This window comes from Choloepus didactylus, chromosome 23 (genome assembly GCF_015220235.1).
Source record: "Choloepus didactylus isolate mChoDid1 chromosome 23, mChoDid1.pri, whole genome shotgun sequence".
NCBI lineage: Eukaryota > Metazoa > Chordata > Mammalia > Pilosa > Megalonychidae > Choloepus > Choloepus didactylus.
The window spans coordinates 12852675-12873048 of NC_051329.1; the positions used below are offsets into that span (position 1 = coordinate 12852675).

Sequence of the window (20374 nt, forward strand, 5' to 3'; positions counted from 1 at the left end):
TAGCCAGCTGAGTGCAATGGGGGGCCCACCATTCTCTCCTGAGCACCTCTTAACCCCTCTCCCCCACCAGGAGCAACTTTATGGGTGTGTGATGCACCACTCTCCATTTTTCACCCAAGTTCTGCTTGCAGATAGCATACCCAGCACTTCCATGCAGATCAGAAAAAGGTGCCCAGAAAAGGTGAGAGGAAAGAGGGCTGGATTTTAGCTTCCCTTCCACTTTGTTGGCTGGATTCTCTTGTGCAGTGCGCAACCTGGCCAACCTTATCCGGCTGCTCTAGCTAGACAAGGGTATACATATCCTTGAGCAGATACCTGCATATCACCACCCATGAGCATGTTCAGCACAGCTGGCTACAATGGGTCCCCTGCCCTACCACAGCTCTGGGAGTTCACCAGGTGTCCAGCATCACAGTGTGGTGAAGAGGCTGGGGCCTCTACAGAGACTCCCACCCAGCTGCAATCCAGGCCACCTCACCCTGGTATCCAGAATGACAGTGAGTACCAAGTGCATACTGAGGGCAGCTGCTCTGGATGTCCATGCCCAGATGCAACCCTGGTTGGGGGAGCATAGAGCTGTGATAGGGCTACACTCACCCCAGAACCCAACCAGCCCTGCCTGGCCTTGGGGTCAGGCAGAAGCCCACACACTCACCTCCAATGCTGTTCCCCCAGGCCAGCAACGTGAGCCCAAGGACTGTGTTGCTCAGTCGGAAGATCACACCCAGGGACCGTAAGATGTTCACCACCTCTGTGACAGCTGCATTGATCCACAGAGCACTGGTCAGGAAGCCCAGGAAAGCAAAGAGCTGGGGAGGGAGCAGAAAGGTATGCCAAGGGGTCCGAGGCCAGCCCCCAGCAGAGACACAGGGCCTTGGCTCCTCATCTGCAAAACGGGATAACAGTACCCGCCTTGTGAGGTGATCCTGCGCATCAAGCAAGGTGATACATGCAAAGCAACTCGTGCCTGGCACAGAGTAAGCACCCAATAAAATGTCAGCTTGTGCTATTGCTTTCTAGGGAAATGGTCTGGCCATAGCTTTTAACAGATTCCCAGTCCACGAACCAAAAAACAGTAAGAAACACTGGCTGAATACCACTCCCTAAGTTATCAATTTCCTGAAAATTCAACCCCCTTTGGTGAGTTGGTATGTCTAGAATTCAGAGTTTATAAACATAACATTTAAAATCAATAGTAAAAAAAAAAATGAAAAATGAAAAATTCAAGTAAACTTCTAAAGAACTAGTCTTTGGACAAAGTACCTAAAAATTCTTTACAGTGTTGTAGAGTGGACAGAGTGGAAAAAGACACCCACTCACCCACTGTAACCACACAATTCCATCACTACCAGGTCAATATATAACATCTCCTCATTATATAACAGAGAACAGTCTGGCAGTTAAACACTAAACATAAGAATTATCATTTGACCAAACCATTCCACTCCTAGGTATTGACCGAAGAGAAGATACACATCCACATAAAAGCTTGTACACGAATGTTCACTGCAGCCTTATCCACAATAGACCAAAGGTGAAGACAACTCAAATGTCCATCTGCAGATGGTGTCTATCTGATCAACAGCCTCCTTCCCATCACACACCCTTTTTCTGAAAAACTGGATTTAAAAAAATGTTTACTTTTCACAGAGGATGGGTGGAGAGGGGCCTTGGGCTTTGGGGTCCATCAACTGATGAATGGGTAAACAAAATGTGGTATATCTGTTAAACAGAATATTATTCAGCCATTAAAAAAAAAAGACTGAAATTCAGATCCATGCTACTACATGAACCTTGAAGACATCATGCCAAGTGAAAGAAGCCAGCTACAAAAAGCTCCACAGTTTATGGCTCCATTTATCTGAACTGTGCAGAATAGGCAAATCGATAAGACACAAAATAGATTAGTGGTTGCCAGGGGTTGGGGGAGTGGAACACAGTGGGGGAGACGGGGGCCATAGCTAGAGGGCGAAGAGTTTCTTTTTGAGATTATGAATGTGTTCTAAAACTGATGGTGCGGATACTTGCATATATCTGAATATATTAGAAGACACTGGGTTGTATACTTTGAATGTGTGAACTGTATGGTATGTGGATTATAACCTAATAAAGCTATCACCAAAAAAACCTACAGTAAGGAAAAAAAAAATCTCTAGAGTAAGTTTTAAATAAAAAAAAGACCCTGGAGGGGGAGGAGCTAAGATGGCAACATAGAGAGGAGTGGAAGACTGTTAGTCCCCCCCCACCCTGGAACAATTCATAAATGACCAAAAAACTAGTAAATAACCTGGAATAACTGCCGGGAGACAAATGTGACTGTCCACTCATCATCCACCAACCTCAATTGGGAGGAATGCCTGAGATCACAGCATAAAATCTGTAAGTAAAACTGTGGACCCTAACAGAGCCAAGAGCCCTTCTCTCACAGAAGCTTCACAGTGCTAAGCAGCACCCTCTCAGCCCAGCTCCAACTGGGGTTTTAACGTTAACTGCTCAATACAGACAGCGAATCCTCAACAACCAGAGGCTTTTGGTGACAACTGACCTTGGGAGAGTCAGGGGACATATCTGTCTCAGGATGGGGAGCCCACAGGATCGGGTGCTATCTCTTGGCTGACGGGTGAACCTGGAGCTTTTCTGTCCCTTCTCTCTCTGTGGAGAAAAACCTTAGCCGTTTTCAGCCTGCAGCACTTTGCAGTAAAGACAGCCTCAGCCATTTTAAAATCAAAAGACTTTGATCAGCAGAGTCAGAGAAACAAAGAACTTACTGATATGCAGCTGACCTCTCTGGAGGGGGCATAGCTTCTCAAGAGGAAAGGAAGGGGCCCAGCTCCACTGCCTGCCTTTCTGGAACCAGACCCCAAAGCCTGGGGGAGGAGAGCCACAGGCCACACCCTCTTACACAGGCAGTGAAGGCTGACAGGTGCACCTGCCAGGCAGAAAAGCACAGGTGTATCAATACTCTAAGAAAAACCATCAGGGAAACCAGATACTGAATATTACCTCCTTCTGTGACCTGAGCCTGTTCTTGTCTGGGAAAACCTGATTGGGGTGGCCTAGGGGGTCAGATGCCTAGGCAACAGCAAACTACAACCTACACTAATAAAAACGAACCTATGACCCAGTCAACGGAACAAACGTACACTTCAACTGAGATACAGGAATTTAAACAACTAATGCTAAATCAATTCAAAAAGTTTAGAGAATATTTCGCAAAAGAGAGAGAGGCTGTAAAGAAAACCCTGTGCATACATAAGGCAGAAATCAAAAGTTCAAAAAAAAAAAAAAAAAAAACTAGTAGAATCTATGGAAATGAAAGGCACAACATGAGACAAAAGACACAATGGAAACATACAACAGCAGATCTCATCAAGAACTGGAGAACAAAACACCTGAAAGCCTACATGCAGATGGAGAAAAGAATGAAAAAAATATGAGCAACGTCTCCGGGAACTTAACGATGAAACGAAGTACAAGAATGTACGTATCATTGGTGTCCCAGAAGGAGAAGAGAAGGGAAAAGGAGCAGAGGCAATAATAGAGGAAATAATCAGTGAAAATTTCCCATCTCTTATGAAAGACATAAAATTACAGATCCAAGAAGTGCAGCGTACTCCAAACAGAATAGATCTGAAGAGGCCTATGCCAAGACACTTAATCAGATTATCAAATGTCAAAGACAGACAGAATCCTGAAAGTAGCAAGACAAAAGCAATCCATCACATACAAGGGAAGCTTAATAAGACTATGTGCAGATCTCTCAGCAGAAACCATGGAGGCAAGAAGGAAGTGGTGTGATATATTTAAGATACTGAAAGAGAAAAACCGCCAACCAAGAATCCTATGTCCAGCAAAGCCGTCCTTCAAATATGAGGGAGAACTCAAAATATTTTCTGACAAACAGATGAGAGACTTTGTGAACAAGACACCCGCCCTACTGGAAATACTAAAGGGAGCACTACAGAGTGATAGGAGAAGACAGGAGTGCGTGGTTTGGAACACAGTTTTGGGAGATGGTAGCACAGCAACGTAAGTACACTGAACAAAGATAACTACGAATACAGTTGAGAGAGGAAGGTGGGAGCATGTGAGACATCAGAAGAAAGGAGGAAAGATAAAGAATGGGACTGTGTAACTTGGTGAAATCTAGAGTGTTCAACAATTGTGATAAAATGTACAAATATGTTCTTTTACGAGGGAGAACAAGCAAATGTCAACCTTGCTAGGTGTTAAAAATGGGGAGGCATTGGGGGAGGGATGCAATCAACGTAAACTAGAGACTGTAACAGAATCATTGAATTATGCTTCCTTTAATGTAACAAAGGCAATATACCAAGGTAAATGCAGATAAGAGGGGGGGATGGGGAGGCATGTTAGACACTTGACATTGGTGGTGGTGTCTGACTCTTAACTTTAAGGTTACTCTTCTTTTGCTACTTCCTAGCTGTCATTTTTTTTTTCCTTTTTCTTTTGCCTCTCTGCTGCCTTTGACTCTCCCTCTTGCCTTGTGGAAGAAATGTAGATGCCCTTATATAGACAGTAATGAAGGTGGTGAACACATAAATATGGGACCATACAGACAACCATCGATTGTTTACTTAGGATGGAATCTATGGTGTGTGAACAAAACCATCTTAAAAAAAAAAATGGGTTGATGACAAAATCTCAAGGGCAATATACTGAGTGAAATAAGCCAGACACATAAGGACAAATATTTCAGGGTCTCAATGATAAGAACTAATTATAATATGTAAACTCATAGTCATGAAATATAAGATATGAAAATACAGGACAAGGCTTAAGAATGGGGAGCGGATGCTTAGTATGAGCAGAATGTTCAACTAGGATGAACTTAAATGTTTGGAAATGTACAGAGGTGTCGGTAGCAAGATGTGAGAATAACTAACAGTGCCGAATGGTGTGCGAATGAGGTGGAAAGGGGAAGCTCAGAGTCATATATGTCACCATAAGGAAAGCTGGAGGTCAAAAGATGGGAATGTATAAAACTGAATCCTATGGTGGGCAATTTCCATGATTAACTGTACAAATATTAGAAAACTCTTCCATGAATCAGAAAAAATGTATGACAATACACCTAGAAGTTAATAATAGAGGGGCATATAGAGAAGAAATATATACCTATTACAAACTATATACTACAGTTAGTAGTATTTCAACATTCTTTCATAAACAGTAACAAACGTACTATACCAACACTACGAGTCAACAATTGAGGGGGGTTGGTTAGGGATATGGGAGGATTCGAGTTTCCTTTTTTTTTTTTTTTCTTTTTTTTCCATCTCTCACTTTATTTCTTGTCTGTAGTAATGAAAAGTTTCTAAAAATTGAACAAAAATTAACTGCAGTGATGGATGCACAGCTGCATGAGGGTACCAGGGGCAACTGATTATATACTTTGGATCTTTGGATAATGGTATGGTATCTGAACAATCCCAATAAAAATTAAAAAGAAAAAAAAAAAAAGACCCTGGAACTGGAAGAAAAGTGGCTCTAAAGTCTGGTAAGCCCATAGTTAGGGAAAGTATTTTCTCGCCAAACAGTCCCACAAGTTTCCCTTCCCAGCACCGAGAGTCCCTCATTCTTACCCAGTGAAGCCGTGGGGGCTCGCTGTTGGATGTGGCAAAGAAGGTCACTGCAGCCAAGGCTGTGCCCGCAATCACCACCACAGCCCAGATGGGAAGGAGGCCACCGATCAGGTAGACGCCATCTGCAGAGGGACAGGAAAGGAGCTTTAGCTCACCACCGCCCCCTAACCCGAACGACAAGGGGAGCCGGCTAGTGAGACCCCAGGACCAACCCCACTAACACTCAATTGTCTGGATACAGTGCAGAGGCTTCTCATGTGTCCATCTCTGTCCTAGGCAGTTCAGAGAAATTGAACACACAACCCCTGCCCTCAAGCTTCAGTCACATTGGAAATAAGACAGACACATGAAAACGCGACTCTCTCCAGCCTTTACCTGCTTCCTTCCCAGCTGTGGCTAAGCCTACTTGCCACCATTACCCTCTCCTGCCCTCATGGCAGGCATCACTAATCAACCACAGCACTGCTGTCCAACTGAGCCAGAAGGCCCTCCAGCCAGGCATTACTGATAGAGGCGTGTACAGTGAGTCAGACACACCCTTATCCACTGACTCAGAGCCCAACACCTGCTATCCAGGTAACTCCACTCCATAAACCATTCCATTAAGTTACAAAGCTTCTGGAGGCTTCCTATTACAACACTAAAAATGGGGGTGAGGAATCAGGAGTTAATGGTTTGCGGGTACAGAGTTTCTGTTTGAAGTGATGGAAAAGTTTTGGTAATGGATGGTGGTGAGGGTGACACAACACTGTAAATGCAATTAACTCCACTGGACTCTATTCTTCAAAGTGGCTAAAATGGGAAATGCTGTGTTCGGTTGACTTTGTGTCTCAGAGGCCTCGAATGACGGGACAAGAACTTATTCCCAGAGGTAGTAGGGGGCCGTCAGGGTCTCTGGGTGGAAGAGTGGTCATGTCTGTGAAAAGTAATTCCTTAGAAAGACGAGCTAGCATGAGTCCAGGAGCTGCTGCCAGGGGCTCCCCTTGAATCATGCACCCTCAGGCAGGGAGCTGAGTTTGGGGTTCTCGCTCTTCAGTGGGTCCCAGTGGTTCAGCCCAGAACAGAGTCCCTGAACCAGTCTTTCCCTGATGTGGACCTGCTGCGAATCAGTGGTGCTAGGAAACACGTGGACAAGACACTAGAGACCCCAAAATCGCATCTCAGGAAAGCAGTTCCTTCTGCAATTCTCTCATTGTAACAAGGAAGCAGTCTCCATTTGGGGCTGATAAGTCTTTAACTCTCTAAAAATTTGCTAATCCCCCTACAGGCATGCCTTGGAGATACTGTGGGTTGGGTTCCAGACCACAATAAAGTGATTATTGCAATAAAACATCCAAGTCACATGAATTTTATGGATTCTCACTGCATATAAAAGTTATGTTTACATTATACTGTAGTCTATTAAGTGGCAATAACATTGTCTTAAAAAAAAAAAAAACCATGTACATACCTTAACTAAAATTACTTTATTGCTTAAAAAAAAAATGCTAGCCATCACTAAGCCTTCAGTAAGTCGAAATCTTTCTATCCGTGGAGAGCGTTGCCTCGATGTTGGCAGCTGCTGACTCATCAGGGTGGTGACTGCTGAAGGTAGGGGCGGCTGTGGCAATTTCTTAAAACAACTGAAGTGTGCATCGACTGACTCTTCCTTTCAGGAGACATTTCTCTGTAGCATGCAATGCTGTTTGATAACATTTTACCCATAGTGGAATCCTTTCAAACCATGCCTCTGCTTTATCAACTAAGTTGATATAGTATTCTAGATTCTTTGTTGTCATTTCGACGACATTCACAGCATTTTCACCAGGAACAGATTCTGTCTCAAGCAACCACTTTCTGTGTTCATCCATAAGAAGTAACTCGTCATCCATTAAAGTTTTATCATGAGATGGCAGCAATTCAGGGACCCTTTCTAATTCTAGTTCTCTCACTATTTCTGTCACATCTGCACTTACTTTTTCCACTGAAGCCTTGAAGCCTTCAAAGTCATCCATGAGGTTTGGAATCAACTTCTTCCCAACTCCTGTGTATGCTGATATTTTGACCTCTTCCCATGAATCACAAATGTTCTCAATGGCATCCAGAATGCTAAATCCCTTCCAGAACGTTTTCAATTTCCTCTGCCCAGCTCCATCAGAGGAATCACTATCTATGGCAGCTTTAGCCTTACGAGATGTATTTCTTAAATCATAAGACTTGAAAGTTGAAATGACTTCTTGATCCATGGGCTGCAGAACAGATGCTGTGTTAGGTATGAAAACAATGTTCATCTCATTGTACATCTCCATCAGAGCTCTTGGGTGACCAAGTGCACTGTCAACGAGCAGTCATGTATTTTCTTACTTCAGTTTTACCAAGATATACTCACATACCATACAGTCATGTATGGTGATCAGTTGTTCACAGTACCATCATATAGTTGTACATTCATCACCCCAATTTTTGAACATTTTCCTGACACCAAAAAGAAAAAGTAAAAAAGGACACCTAAATCATTCCGTCTCCCCATCACACTCTATTTTTCATTTAGTTTTTGTCCCCATCTTTCTATTCATCTGTTCCATACACTGGATGAAGAGCGTGTGAGCCACAAGTTTTCACAATTGCACCGTCACACCACATAAGCTACATAGTTACACAATCATCTTCAAGAATCAAGCCTGATCCTTTTTAATCGTGCGGTCAACTCCACTGCGAATGCGGTGCCCACCCAGCCTCAGAGAGCCATCATGATCTCTCCGCGACTTCTCACCATGTTGGTAAGCCCTGAATAAAAGTTCATGTATCAGGAAAAAAAAAAAAAGAATCAAGGCTGGAGGATCCAAGATGGTGGATTAAGAGAGACAGCAAAATTCTTCTCCACGAACACTAGATAAAAGGCAGAAAGTGCTCCAGAATAGCGATTCCAGGGTTCTACTGGCTGGGCAGAGACTTCTTCACCCATAGTGACTGTGTAACTGGAGAAACCAAGACACTGTGTTCAGAGACATGTGAGCATTCGGTCCAGAAAGCCGCGGGGGAAACAGCACCCAGAATCGCAGTCGAGCGCAGTGGGGAGAAACCGAGAAATTGTATTTGGAACACGTGAGTGTCCGGCTCAGAAAACCGCCAGGAAAACGGCAGCCAGAGTCACAATCAAGCATGGTGGGGAGAAACCGAGAAACCATATTTGGGGCTGTGTGACTGTTTGGTCAGGAAAGCTGACGGGGAAATGGTAGCCGGAGTTGCAGTCAAGCGTGGTGGGGAGAAACTGAGAGACGGTGTTCGGAGGCAGGTTAGAATCAAACCTGGAAAGCCACCAGAGAACGAGCAGCAGGACCCACAGTCAAGCGTGGTGGGGAGTATCTTCCATGCCCCAGGCACCTGCCTCAGTACCTGGTGTAGGTGATAACCCTTCACACACCCACGACTAAGAGCCCCCGTGCCAGGGACGGGCTGCAACAGCAGACGGACGATCACAGAGGCAGGTAGTTTCCACACCCAAGCAGCCATCTCTGCAGCTGGCTGGAAGACACCTCTTCACAGCACTATGACTGAGAGCTTCCTTGAGGGAATTCAAGATTCAGCTGGCTTGTGACAGTGCACACTCCTCCTCCGAGGAAATCCGGGGTGTGCACAGCCTAGAGGCAGGGTTGCCACATGGAAGTGCCAAGAGCCCTACACCAGTCCCAGGGACTGTGGGTCCACGGCAGAGAGGGATGGTGGGGAAACTAAGCTGACGGGTTAGATGCATTCTGCAGCCCCAGAGTATTCCACATGCAGCCTCAGGAATGGCTGGGAGTACTGTCTTAGAGCTATCCTCCTGCCAAACCACACGGGGCACACCCCCAACCCACATGGCTGGCAGTCCCCACTGCACAAGGAAAACCGATGCACTGGACATCCACATGGTTTGTGCCCCAACTCAGTGCACACACGAAGTTGGAGGAACTGACTTGGGAGTAAGAGGTGGCTCAGAAGAGCCATCTGCTGGTAGGTCAGGGAAAGTGCACTGCACCAAGCTGTAGCTCTGACAAATCAGAGATGATTGTTCAAATAAGCCTACTTATTCTAAAAGAACCCTATCAAGATAAGCAAATACCAAGGGGCCAAAAACAATGGAAAATTATAAATCACATGAAGGAACCAGAAGATATGCATAACCCAAACACCCAAATCAAAAAACCAGAGAAGACATAGAACTTGGAGCAATTAATCTAAGAAGGAATCACAAACATGAATATCATGGCTCAGGATATAAAGTACATCAAGAAGACCCCAGAAGAGTATAAAGAAGAATTTGCAAAAGTAAATAAAAAAATAGCAGATGTTATGGAAATAAAAGAAACTTGATCAAATCACAAAGATTCTTGGGACATATAAGACCACATTTGAAGAAGCAGAGAAACAAATAAGCAAACTACAAGATAAGTGTTTTGGAAAGTGAAAGCACAAAAGAATGAATGGTGAAAAAAATAAAAAAAATTTGAAACAGATCTCAAGGAAATGGTGGACAACATGATGCGCATAAATATAAGAATCACTGGTGCTCCAGAAGTTGAAGAGAAGGGTAAAGGACCACAAAGAGCATTCAAAGACATTGTTGGGGAAAACTTCCCAACCCTCCTAAACTAAATAAATATGCAAATCATACATGCCCAATGAACTGCAAATAGAATAAATCCAAATAAACCCACTCCGACATATATTCTGATCAGATTGTCAGATACTGAAGGAGAAAGTTCTGAAAGCAGCAAGAGAGAAGCACTTTACCACATACAAGGGGAACACTATAAGACTAAGTAGTGACTACTCAGCAGCCATCATAGAGGCAAAAAGGCAGTGGTATGACATATTTAAGATTCTGAAAGAGAAAAATTGCCAGCCAAGAATTCTTTATCCAGCAAAGCTCGCCTTCAAAATTGAGGGAGAGCTTAAAATTTTCAGATACAAACAAATCATGAGAGAATTTGCTAACAAAAGAAATGCCCAGAAGAAATACTAAAAGGACCACTACCAGCTGAGAAAAAAAGGAAGCGGTCTGGAGAAGGGCACAGAACTAAAGAGTTTTAGTAAGGGTACGTTAAAGAAGGAGAGGAAAAAAATATAACTGATAAAAAACAAAGGATATGATGGCTGATTCAAGAACTGCCTTCACAGTAATAATACTGAATACGAATGGGTTAAACTCCCCGATTAAAAGATATAGACTGGCGGAATGGATTAAAAAAATATGAACCATCAATATGTTGCTTACAAGAGACTCAAATTACACCCAGACACACAAAGAAATTGAAAGTGAAAGGGTGGAAAAAAGTATTCCATGCAAGCTATAGCCAAAGAAATCAGGGGTAGCAATATTAATCTCAGATAAAGTAGACTTTAAATACAAGGATGTCATAAGAGACAAAGAAGGACACTATATATTAATAAAAGGGACAATTCAACAAGAAGAAATATCATCATAAACATCTATGTACCCAATCAAGGTGCCACCAAACACATGAGACAAACATTAGCAAAAGTGAAGGAAGCAATAGAAGTTTCCACAATAACTGTGGGAGACTTCAATACATCACTGTCTCCTATAGATAGATAAACAGAGGACCAATAAGGAAGCTGAAAACCTAAACCATGTGATAAATGAATTTGACTTAACAGACATATATAGAGCATTACATCACAAATCACCAGGATACACCTTGTTCTCTAATGCTCATTGAACTTTCTCCAGGATAGATCTATGCTCGGGCATAAAACAAGCCTCAATAAATTTAAAAAGATTGAAGTTATTCAAAGCACATTCTCTGCTCACAATGGAATACAACTAGAAGTCAACAACCATCAAAGATCTAGAATATTCACAAATATCTGGAGGTTAAAGAACACACTCCTAAATAATCAGTGGATTAAAGCACAAATTGCAAGAGAAATTGCAAAATATCTCGAGATGAATGAAAAAGAGAACACAACATATCAAAACTTATGGGATGCACCAAAGGCAGTTACGAGGGGGAAATTTATAGCTCTAAATGCCTACCTTAAAAAAAAAAAAGCTAAAATAAAGAACTAACGGAAAACTCAAGAAGCTAGAAAATGAACAGCAAACTAATGCTAAATCTAGTGGAAGAAAAAAAATAACAAGGATTAAAGCAGAAATAATGACATAGAAAACAAAAAATACAGAATACATAAAACCAAAAGTTAGTTTTTTGAGATGATCAACAAAATTGACAAACCCTTAGCTAGACTGACAAAATCAAAAAGAAGACCTAAATTTACAAAATAATAAATCACAGAGGGGACATTACTGCAGATACTAAGAACTTTAAAAAATCATAACAGGATACTATGAACAATTGTAAGCCAACAAACTAGATATGCAGCAGAAATGGACCATTTCTTAGAAACACATGAATAACCTAGACTGGATCAGAGAAGAAACAGAAGACCTCAACAAAACAATCACAAGCAAAGAGAGCCAATCAATCATCAAAAAGCTTCCCACAAATAAAAGCCCAGGGCCAGATGGCTTCACAGGGGAATTCTACCAAACTTTCCAAAAAGAACTAACACCAATCTTACTTAAACTCTTTCAAAAAAAATGAAGATGGAACACTACCTAATGCATTTTATGAAGCTAACATCACTCTAATACCAAATCCAAGTGAAACTGCTACAAAAAAAGGAAAACTACAGGCCAATCTCCCTCATGAATATAGATGCAAAAATTCTCAACAAAATACTTGCAAATCGAATCCAAAGACACATTAAAAAAATCATACACCATGACCAAGTGGGGTTCATTCCAGGCATGCGAGGATGGTTCAACATAAGAAAATCAATCAGTGTAATACAACACATTAACAAATCAAAAGGAAAAATCAAATAACCATCTCAATAGATGCTGAAAAAGCAGTCGACAATATCCAGCATCACTTTTTGATAAAAAAACATTTCAACAGGTAGGAATTGAAGGAAATTTCCTAAATATGATGAAGGGCATATATGAAAAACCCACAGCTAGCATGGTACTCAATGGCAAGAGACTGAAAGCCTTTCTTCTAAGATCAGGAACAAGACAAGGATACCTACTGTCACCAGTATTTTCAGTATTGTGCTAGAAGTGCTAGGCAGAACAATCCAGCAAGAAAAAAGAAATAAAAAGGCATCCAAATTGGAAAGCAAGAAGTAAAGGTGACATTATTTGCAGATGATATGATCTTATATTTGGAAAACCCTGAGAGAGCAACCACACAGCTACTTGATCTAATAAACAAATTAGGCAAAGTAGTGGGACATAAAATTAATGCACATAAGTCAGCAATGTTTCTATACACTAGAAATGACCTAACTGAAGAGACACTCAAGAAAAAGATTCCATTCTCAACAGCAACTAAAAAAAACCAAGTACCTAGGAATAAACTTAACCAAGGATGTAAAAGACCTTTACATAGAAAATTACATAACTTTACTAAAAGAAATAGAAGGGAACCTAAAAAGATGGAAAGATACTCCATGTTCATGGATAGGAAGGCTAAATGTCTTTATGAAGTCAATTCTACCCCAACTCATCTACAGATTAAATGCAATCCCAATCAAAATTCCAGCAATCTACTTTCCATACTTGGAAAAGCTAGTAATCAAATTTATTTGGAAGGGAACGATGCCTTGAATTGCTAAAAACATTCTAAAAAAGAAAACACAGCAGGAGGACTTATACTTCCTGACTTTGAAGCTTACTATAAAGCCACAGTAGTCAAAACAGCATGGTACTGGATAGACATATTGATCAATGGAATCAAATTGAGAATTCAGAAATAGGCCCCCAGATCTACGGTCGACTGATCTTTGATAAGGCCCTCAAACCCACTGAGTTGAGACGTTAACAGTCTCTTCAACAAATGGAGCTGGGAGAACTGGATATCCATATCTAATAGAATGAAAGAGGACCCCCTACCTAACACCATTCACAAAAATTATCTCAGCATGGTTCAAAGACCTGAATATAAGAGTACCATAAAACTCCTAGAAGATAATGTAGGGAAACATCTTCCAGACCTTGTATTAGGAGGTTGTTTCTTAGACCTTACACCCAAAGCACAAGCAATGCAAGAAAAAATAAATGGGAAGTCCTCAAAATTAACAGCTTCTGTACCTCAAAGGAATTTGTCAGAAAGGTGAAGAGGCAGCCAACTCAATGGGAAAAAATATTTGGAAACCATGCATCTGACAAAAGACTGATATCTTGCATATATAAAGAAATCCTAAACTCAATGACAGTAGTACAAACAACTCAATTATAAAATGGGCAAAATATATGAAAAGACATTTCACTGAAGAAGAAACACAATGGCCAAAAGACACATGAAAAAATGTTCATCTTCACTAGCTATTAGGGAGATGCAAATTAAGAGCACAATGAGATACCATCTCATACCAATTAGAATGGCTGCCATTAAACAAACAGGAAACTACAAATGCTGGAGAGGATGTGGAGAAATTATAACTCTTATTCATTGCCAGTGGGACTCTATAATGGTACAGCCACTCTGGAGGACACTCTGGCTGTTCTTTAGAAAACTAGATATCGAGTTACCCTTCGATGCAGCAATTTTACTTCTCAGTATATACCCAGAAGATGTGAAATCAGTGACACGAACAAATATTTGCACACTAGTGTTCATAGCGGCATTATTCGCAATTGCTAAGAGATGGAAACAATCCAAATGTCCATCAACAAATGAGTGGATAAACAAAATGTGGTATAGACACACGATGGACCATTACACGGCAGAAGGAGGAACGAGGTCGTGAAACATAGGACAACATGGATGAACCCTGAAGACATAATGCTGAGTGAAATAAGCGAGACACAAAAAGAGATATTGCATGTTACCACTAATGTAAAATCTGTGAAAAATGTAAAATAAATGTTTTATACTGTAGAATGTAGGGAACCTACAGATAGACAGTAACTAGTGAAGGGGGAATGATAACCTAATAAGAACAGATAAGTTATTAAGGATAATCTTAATGTTATGGGAATGCTCAGGAATGAGTATGGTGTGTTAATTTTCTTGGAGTATGGTAGGAACATGGTGGAAGCAAAGTAGTTATTTTAGGTTATTTGTTTTTTGTTATTCCTTTGTTTTGTCATGGTTTGTTAAGGTTTTTCGGGTTTGGGAGGAACATGTTGTAAGCTATGTAGTTATCTATATATTTGTTTTGTTTGACATGTTTTTTTCTATTAATTTTTTGATAAAGTTTTTTTTAAAAAGTCACTGGATTGTACCCTTTAAAAAAAAAATTAATGCTACTGGGTTGCCATTCGACAGTCTCAGGTACTTCCTTCTAGCTATTGCAATACACTAAAACCTAAAAAGGGATATCTATATTGTGCATAAAAATCCCCTCTAGCATGACCTCTTGACCCAATTTGAAATCTCTCAGCCACTGAAACTTTGTTTCATTTCGCTTCCCCCTTTTGGTAAAGAAGATTTTCTCTGCCCCACAACGCCAGCTCCAGGTTCATCCCTGGGAGGCATATCCTGCATTGCCAGGGAGATTTATACCCCTGGGAGTCAGGTCCCACATAGTGGGGAGGGCAGTGAGTTCATCTGCCGAGTTGGGTTAGCTAGAAAAAGAGGCCACATGTGAGCAACAAAGAGGTTCTCTGGGGGAGACTCTTAGGCACAACGGTAAGCAGGTTTAGCCTCTCCTTTGCAGTAACCTCCTTCATGAGGGCAAGCCCCAAGACAGAGGACTCAGCATACCAAACCGTCAGTCCTCAATGTTTGTGAGAATATCAGCAATAACCCAGGTAGGGAGGTGCAACATTTCAGTATGCTTCCCCAGCTCCTCTGGGGGTCCCTGCAAACATATTTTTATCCTCTGCCCAAATTACTTTGGGATGTATCCCTATTTCACACCAACCTGTACAGACTACCAGGTCTCACTTCCTAGTCAAAGTTCCATGTAATTTTTGTGCTTGAATAAACTGACCATGCAAGTTAAATTATTTAGTGTGCTATAGAATATATATATATTCTGCACCAAATAAACATCACTTCCCTTGGTCTCATACAGAAGTTGAGGTTTTACAACGCAGTCAATATCGTCCTTTACCCTTTGGTCTGATTTGCCTTAGTACTAACCAGATCCACTTCATTCATTTCTCTAATTGAAGTCTGGACTCTTTTTCAGCTTTTTTTAAACAGTTGCTGTATGTGGTAATACTGACATTCATAGCTGCCAAGCAGTGAGCAGTCGTATTTTGAAAGCCATCTTTATTCTGGGCAGATCTCAACGTTGGCCTTCAAATATTCAGGAAACCATGTTGTATACAGACATGCTGTCATCCAGGCTTTGTTGTTTCATTTATAGAGCCCAGGCAGAGGAGACTTAGCATAATTCTTAAGGTCCCTAGGATTTTCGGAATGGTAAATGAGCACTGGCTTTTTTAACAAAGTCAGCAGCTGCATTAACCCCTAAAAGACAGCCAGCCTTCCCTTTGACACTTTGAAACCAGGCATTAACTTCTCCTTTCTAGCTAGCAAAACCCCTAGATGCCATCTTCTTCCAACAGAAGGCTGTTTCCTCTACATTGAAAAATCTGTTCTTCAGGTGTAGCAACCTTCGTCAATGACCTTACTAGATCTTCTGGATAATCTGCTGCTTTCTCCTTGCACTTTGATGTTATGCTTTAAGGAGATGGCTTCTTTCCTTAAACCTTGTGAACCAACCTCTGCCCAGCTTCCAGCCCCTTCTGCAGCTTCCTCACCTCTCTCAGCTTCACAGAATTGAACAGTTAGGGCCCTGCTCTGTATTAGGCTTTGGCTTAAGGGAATGTTATGGCTGCTTTGATCTTCTATCCAGACCACTGAAACTTTCTCCATGTCAGCAATAAGGCTGCTTCTCTCTTTTTTTTTTTTTTTTAATTAAATTCAGTTTTATTGAAATACATTCACACACCATACAATCATCCATGATATACAATCCACTGTCCACAGTATGATAACATAGTTATGCGTTCATCACCACAATCTATCTCTGAACATTTTCCTTACATCAGAAAGAACCAGAGCAAGAATAAAAAATAAAAGTGAAAAAAAAAACACCCAAATCATCCCCCCATCCCACCCCATTTGCCCTTTAGTTTTTATCCCCATTCCTCCACTCATCCATACACTAGATAAAGGGGGTGTGATCCACAAGGTCTTCACAATCACACTGTCACCCCTTGTAATCTACATTATTGTATAATCGTCTTCAGGAGTCCAGACTGCTGGGTTGGAGTTTGGTAGTTTCAGCTATTTACTTAAAGCTATTCCAATACATTAAAGCCTAAGAGATGTTATCTATATAGTGCATAAGAATGTCCACCAGAGTGACCTCTCGACTCCATTTGGAATCTCTCAGCCACTGAAACTATTTCGTTTCATTTTGCATCCCCCTTTTGGTCAAGAAGATACTCTCAGTCCCATGATGCCGGGTCCACATTCATCCCCGGGAGTCATACTCTGCGTTGCCAGAGAGATTTACACCCCTGGGAGTTGGGTCCCACGTAGGGGGGAGGGCAGCGAGTTCACCTGTCGAGATGGCTCAGTTAGAGAGAGGGCCACATCTGAGCAACAAAGAGGTACTCAGGGTGCTTCTCTTTCTTATCACCCGTGTTCACTGGAGTCGCACTTTTCATTTCCTTCAAGAACTTTTCCTTTGCATTCACAACCTGGATACCTGTTGGGTGCAAGAGGCCCAGCTTTTGGCCTCTCCTGGCTTTCAACCTGCCTTCCTCACTGAGCTCACTCATTTCTGGCTTTTGATTTAAAGTGCGAGACCTGCGACTCTTCCTTTCACTTCAAAACTTAGAGGCCATTGTAGGAGTATTATGTGGCCTACTTTCAATGCCATTGTAGGGTTAAGTGACCTAATTTCAATAGTGTTGCCTCTCAGGGAAGGAGCAGGACAGCGAGAGGGAACGTCGGTGGAGCGCTCAGAGCACACACAACACTTACCAAGTTCACTGTCTCATATGGGTGCAACTCATGGCATCCCAAAACAATTACAACAGTAACATCAAAGATCGCAGATCACCATAACAGATATAGTAATAATGAAAAAGTTTGAAATATTGTGAGAATTACCAACATGTGACACAGAAACAGGAAATGGGCACATACTGCTGGAAAAATGGTGTCAATAGACAAACTTTCAACTTTTAAAAACACAGTATCTGCTAAGTTTAAAAGGTATGCCTATATTTGGCAAAGAAACCACAGGGTTCAGACTACAATTGGAATGCTGAATAGATTGTTTTGCTTTTGTTGTATTTATTTTTGCAGTTACCTTGAATTTACTGGAAATGATGCCAGTTTTCTAGTAAGGTGGATAATACAGTTTCCTTTTTCATAAATTTAAGTTTAATTTAAGAAAAACAAAAATAGTGTGGAATGGAAGAAAATTGAGAAGATGGTTCATGAATCGCTGATGCTTAGGAATTACTCTTTTAGGAAGCAACAATGATCGTGAAAGCAAATCCTTGGGCTTGCCCTGGCCCCAGAGGCAAGACTTCCCAGCTATATAGGGACTGAGGTAGCACTGTGCTGAAACAGCAAGCACCCCAAAAGGGCAGTTCCTTCACAGCCCCAGGGTTGCACTGCCCTCTGCATTTCTCCCCTCTCTTGCTCTCTGTGTCCTCCCACAAGTCAGTGGGAATTGGGGAAAGAAGACTCACAGGGAATTTGGCTGCACCTTCACCCTGATATAGTTTCATATGCTGTGATAGCAAATAGCACACACAGCTGGGCACTTTTTTGCCACCAGAGCCCCAGCTCCACCCACAGTTGATGCCCCTTGGTTGAAGACAGAGGAGCCCAGATACTAGAGAACACAATGGACAGCATGAGATACTAAAGTTAGACAACAGGAAGGATACTGAGCAGGAGTCAGCAGCCACCTGACAAAACTGGGGCATTTCCTCAATCAGAGCTGGAAAGAAAGGACAGTCTGGGGCAGAGGTTAAAACCTGAAATGCCAGTGGGATGAGCCAGGTCACACACATGAACGAAATGAGAATTACGCAAGAGGGAATGGAGGGTGTTAGGCAAAACTCCCACCCCCAACACACACACACACAACCCACCCTTAGCAAATATTCCAGGAAGCTCTCCACACCCACAATGGACATGACCGTTTACATAAAACCCACTCTTAGATAACATAGCAGTCTAAGCAAAAACAAAAACAGAAATTTTTCATAACATAATAACCTCCCTGATGTCAACTCCTTATCTTACCCTGAACAAACCGATCCCCTGACGTCAACTCCTCACTTCTCCATCTTACCCCCCAACCACCCCTCCCAAAAGCTGTAAAATTGTGCTCCTGCTTTTGTTTGGCGCTGTTCCCATTTTTGGCTTCAGCTCGCCTGTGCATAAATAAAACTTTCTCCAATCAAGCTTTGGTCTCTTTTCTTCCTGGTCAAAAACCCTAACATTTTGGTGCTGAAACCCGGGACCATAAGAGGAGACAAAATCTCCATCAGAAGGGTCAGAACCCACTGGCCTGTCTTCAGCACCAACACCAGTGAATCACCTCCAGGTAGGGAGAAAGTGCCCTCTCTTTCCCCTCTGGCACTCACTTTCTCTGTTGTCTGGGACAACACTCATGAAATCCTAGTGCTAGATGAGAGCTGCCTCTGCCAGGTCTGGGAACCCACGAGAGAGTGAGACTATGGGATGTCTCCATCCACTCCTCCACCTGCTTCTGCCTCGGGGCTTAAAAACTCTCAAAGCGGCGGATGTCCTCTTGATTGTTCCTAAACAGCCCATCTCCACCCAATACTCCCTCTCCTCCTCCTAACTCCTCCTTCAATCCCTCCGAAACCTTCTCCTCAATGCTCCTCTCTATGCAGCCCCTCCTAATCAAGCCGAGGCTGCGGCTGAACTGCAGCCAGGAAACAACACTCCTCCATCCTCAGATTCCACCTCAGAACCTCAACCCTCCCTTCCCTCTCCACGAGGAACCCTATTCTCCCAACCCCAGCCTGTTTTCTTCCACTGCGAGAAGTATCTAGTCGGAAAAAGCCCATCCACGTCCTTGTTCCCTTCTCTTTCTAACCTTTCCCAAGTTGAACAGCATGTAAGTTCATACTCTACTGACCCTACCTGATTTCTTAAAAAAAAAAAAAATTCCAATACCATACTGTGTCCTACAGCCTCACCTAGCAAACTCTCTAATATGATTCTCTCTGCCTGTCTCACCCCCGAGGAGGAACGAGCATAGCTAGCAGCTCAGACTCATGCAGACACCTTAAATAGACAGGACCCCAATAACAGTCCCATAGGAGCCACCGCAATACCCCCCAAAAACCCAGTTGGAATTATCCAGATGCAAAGCCTAGCCAACAGTCTCTCAGCCTTACAATAAATTGCCTCATTATGGAACTGCAAGCAACTGTACATAAAGCAATTATAATAAACTGAAAAAAAAAAATCCCAAAACAATGACGAAAACCTGGCAGCTTTTCTAGCTAGACTCCTAAAAGCCCTCCAATGCTATGCTAATCTTAACCCAAACTCCCCTGAAAACACTTTACTCCTCCATATGCATTTTATTTCTCAGTCAGTCCCTAATATCCACCAAAAACCTCAAAAACAAGAAGGAGAACCCCAGGCTAACCAAAAAGACTTTGTCAACCTGGCCTTTAAGGTCTTTAACAATAGAGATGTAAAAGAAGCCCAGAAGGAAAAACTTAAAGAGGAAGCCAAAGCCAAATCTCATACTCA

The 20374-nt window shown here is 42.1% G+C and overlaps 1 protein-coding gene across 1 annotated transcript in view; it reads right to left on the bottom strand.

The window, feature by feature from the left end:
- SLC8B1 (solute carrier family 8 member B1) overlaps positions 1 to 20374 on the bottom strand; it is a 119250-nt gene that overhangs the window by 9520 nt on the left and 89356 nt on the right. The window contains exons 13-14 of the mRNA XM_037817278.1: positions 5607 to 5728; positions 656 to 809 (exon numbers count right to left, since the gene is read on the bottom strand). Coding sequence (XP_037673206.1) covers positions 656 to 809; positions 5607 to 5728 — 276 coding nt within the window. The remainder of the gene's footprint in view (positions 1 to 655; positions 810 to 5606; positions 5729 to 20374) is intronic.